The 2,500-nt window shown below is 41.0% G+C and overlaps 1 protein-coding gene across 1 annotated transcript in view; it reads right to left on the bottom strand.

Annotated features, from left to right (window-relative positions):
- LOC135095633 (ribosome biogenesis protein WDR12 homolog) overlaps positions 1–1,930 on the bottom strand; it is a 7,819-nt gene extending 5,889 nt beyond the window's left edge. The window contains exons 1-3 of the mRNA XM_063996580.1: positions 1,835–1,930; positions 634–770; positions 1–59 (exon numbers count right to left, since the gene is read on the bottom strand). The exon at positions 1–59 is cut by the window's left edge and continues 30 nt beyond it. Coding sequence (XP_063852650.1) covers positions 1–59; positions 634–713 — 139 coding nt within the window. The 5' untranslated portion in view covers positions 714–770; positions 1,835–1,930. The remainder of the gene's footprint in view (positions 60–633; positions 771–1,834) is intronic.
- Positions 1,931–2,500: the final 570 nt, after the last annotated feature.

The following is a 2,500-nucleotide window of genomic DNA, read 5'->3' as shown; positions in this document are numbered from 1 at the left end:
TCAGCTTGTTAGGGTTACTGTTCGCTCCGACCACCACTGAGGCGCCTGGCACAGCAAATCTGAAAGAAAGGAGGAATATCAGTGTTTAAAATACTACTACTATTAATACTACTGCTAAATTATGTACTCTCTCTCTCTCTCTCTCTCTCTCTCTCTCTCTCTCTCTCTCTCTCTCTCTCTCTGTAATAAAATAAAGGCTAAAGAAGAAGTTATTGATGTTTTTGAAGATTGTTCTCGTAACATTAATCATTTATTTATTTATCTCTCTCTTTATTAGGCTAGCAATCCTACAGGGGGCGGCCGAGACAAGGCGCGCACACGCACACACACACACACACACACACACACACACAGCCACTGGGGGAAAGAAACACCCCAGAAGGTCAGGTTCTCCACAGCTAGCCACACACACCCACAGCCACAGCAAGGCCCCACAGCACCCACTGGTCCACCCCTGGCCCTCCACAGCCACACAATTCTCCCTTGAATAAAGTATAAGAGGAAACGAAACGAAGGAAAAGGAAAACAGAAATACAAAAAAGTGAAATAGAATAGAAAAAAATGAGGAAAACAGGAAAAAAAGTTGAAATTACAAAAATGCAGAAGCAAAAAATATTGTGACGTCAAACTTACTGGTCTTGCTTAGTGACGAACTTGACGAGCACACTGCCTTCCACCTCCCCTGTCTCCTCCCCTGCCCTCTGCTCCGCCATGTTGCTGCTGTTGTTGTTGTTGCTGTTGTTGTTGTTGCTGCTGCTGCTGCTCCTCACCTATGGCAGGAAGCTGTGTTAGTTTATAATGAAGATTTTACTGCTGTGGTGAAGAGATGAAAAGGTTAGGTTAGGCTAGGTTACGTTAGGTTAGGTAAGGCTAGGTTAGGTTAGGTTAGGTTAGGTTAGGTCAGGTAAAGTTAGGTTAGGTTAGGTAAGGTTAGGTTAGGTAAGGTAAGGTTAGGTTAGGTTAGGTTAGGTTAGGTAAGGCTAGGTTAGGTTAGCTTAGGTTAAGTTAGGTTAGGTTAAGTTAGGTTAGGTTAAGTTAGGTTAGGTTAGATTAGGTTAAGATAGGTTAGGTTAGGTTAGGTTAGGTTAAGTTAGGTTAGGTCAGGTAAGCTTAAATTAGGTTAAGTTAGGTTAGGTTAGGTTAGGTAAGGCTAGGCTAGGTTAGGTTAGGTTAGGTAAGGCTAGATTAGGTTAGCTTAGGTTTGGTTAAGTTAGGTTAGATTAGGTAAGCTTAAGTTAGGTTAGGTTAAGTTAGGTTAGGTTAGATTAGATTAGGTTAAGTTAGGTTAGGTTAGGTTAAGTTAGGTTAGGTTAGATTAGGTTAGGTTAAGTTAGGTTAGGTCAGGTAGGCTTAGGTTAGGTTAAGTTAGGTTAGGTTAGGTTAGGTTAGATTAGGTTAGGTTAGGTTAGGTTAGGTTAGATTAGGTTAGGTTAGGTTAGATTAGCTAACTACTAATTTTCTGAGACATCTATAAGGGGTTGAAGACACTGCATAGCCATTAAGACACGTCACGAATGTACAAGTGAATTTTGGAAGTGTGAATCAGGCTTAGATCGTTCTGCCTTCTCAAGCACGACGATTTTAATATACAAGTCACTCTTATCCATAGACTCACGCATAGAGAGCTTCCCTAGTCGCTACACCACGCCGAGACCACAACACCAAAAAATAAACCAAAAAATTAAATACTGATTATAACCAGGTTCACAGACGCGACTACCGGTTTTCATCTCCTCTTCCTTTACTTACACCGCTCTGTCACCATTAATACTACTGCTACTACTACTAATATCACTGCTCCACTCCTCCCGTCACTTCAGCAGGTGATACTTACTCTGTACACACGATTACAGCTGAAAACCGCCCGGCCTCTCTCCGTTAACCAAGTTTGTTGTTGTTAGCACACATGGCGGGGGCGCGTCCAGTCTTCATCCCGGTACGGTCAGTATAATTTTTATATTTTGCTATTAATTCTTGTCCTTTGAGGTGTTTTGATAAGTTTATTGTGGTTGTTTATATTTTTACATTTTTTTTTATTTAATTGCCTCCTCCATGTCTCCTTACTTCTTCCTTCTCCTTTTCTTACATCTTATAACTTAAAAACATATGTAGGTGAAAATGAATAAATAAAACATTAATTTGGGTAGAGCGAAACTGAGAAGGGAGTCAGGAAGGACATCTGAGAGACTGGGAGAAGGGCGTGTTGGGGGGAGCAGAGGAGGGAATGGCGAGAGAGAGAGAGAGAGAGAGAGAGAGAGAGAGAGAGAGAGAGAGAGAGAGAGCATTAAGAAATCATAGATAATTATAATGATTGAAAGTAATTCTCTCTCTCTCTCTCAAACACCAATAAAACTATATTAATTCCTCCTTCAAAATATTTAAAATCCCTCTCATTATGAATTACTAGCTTTATGTAGTACTCAGAGAGAGAGAGAGAGAGAGAGAGAGAGAGAGAGAGAGAGAGAGAGAGAGAGAGAGAGAGAGTCCCAAGATAGCGGAG

The sequence above is a fragment of the Scylla paramamosain genome, unplaced genomic scaffold (assembly GCF_035594125.1).
Source record: "Scylla paramamosain isolate STU-SP2022 unplaced genomic scaffold, ASM3559412v1 Contig1, whole genome shotgun sequence".
Lineage (NCBI taxonomy): Eukaryota > Metazoa > Arthropoda > Malacostraca > Decapoda > Portunidae > Scylla > Scylla paramamosain.
The sequence above is the reverse complement of the archived record's forward strand: the minus strand, read 5'-3'. Positions and strand labels throughout refer to the sequence as shown.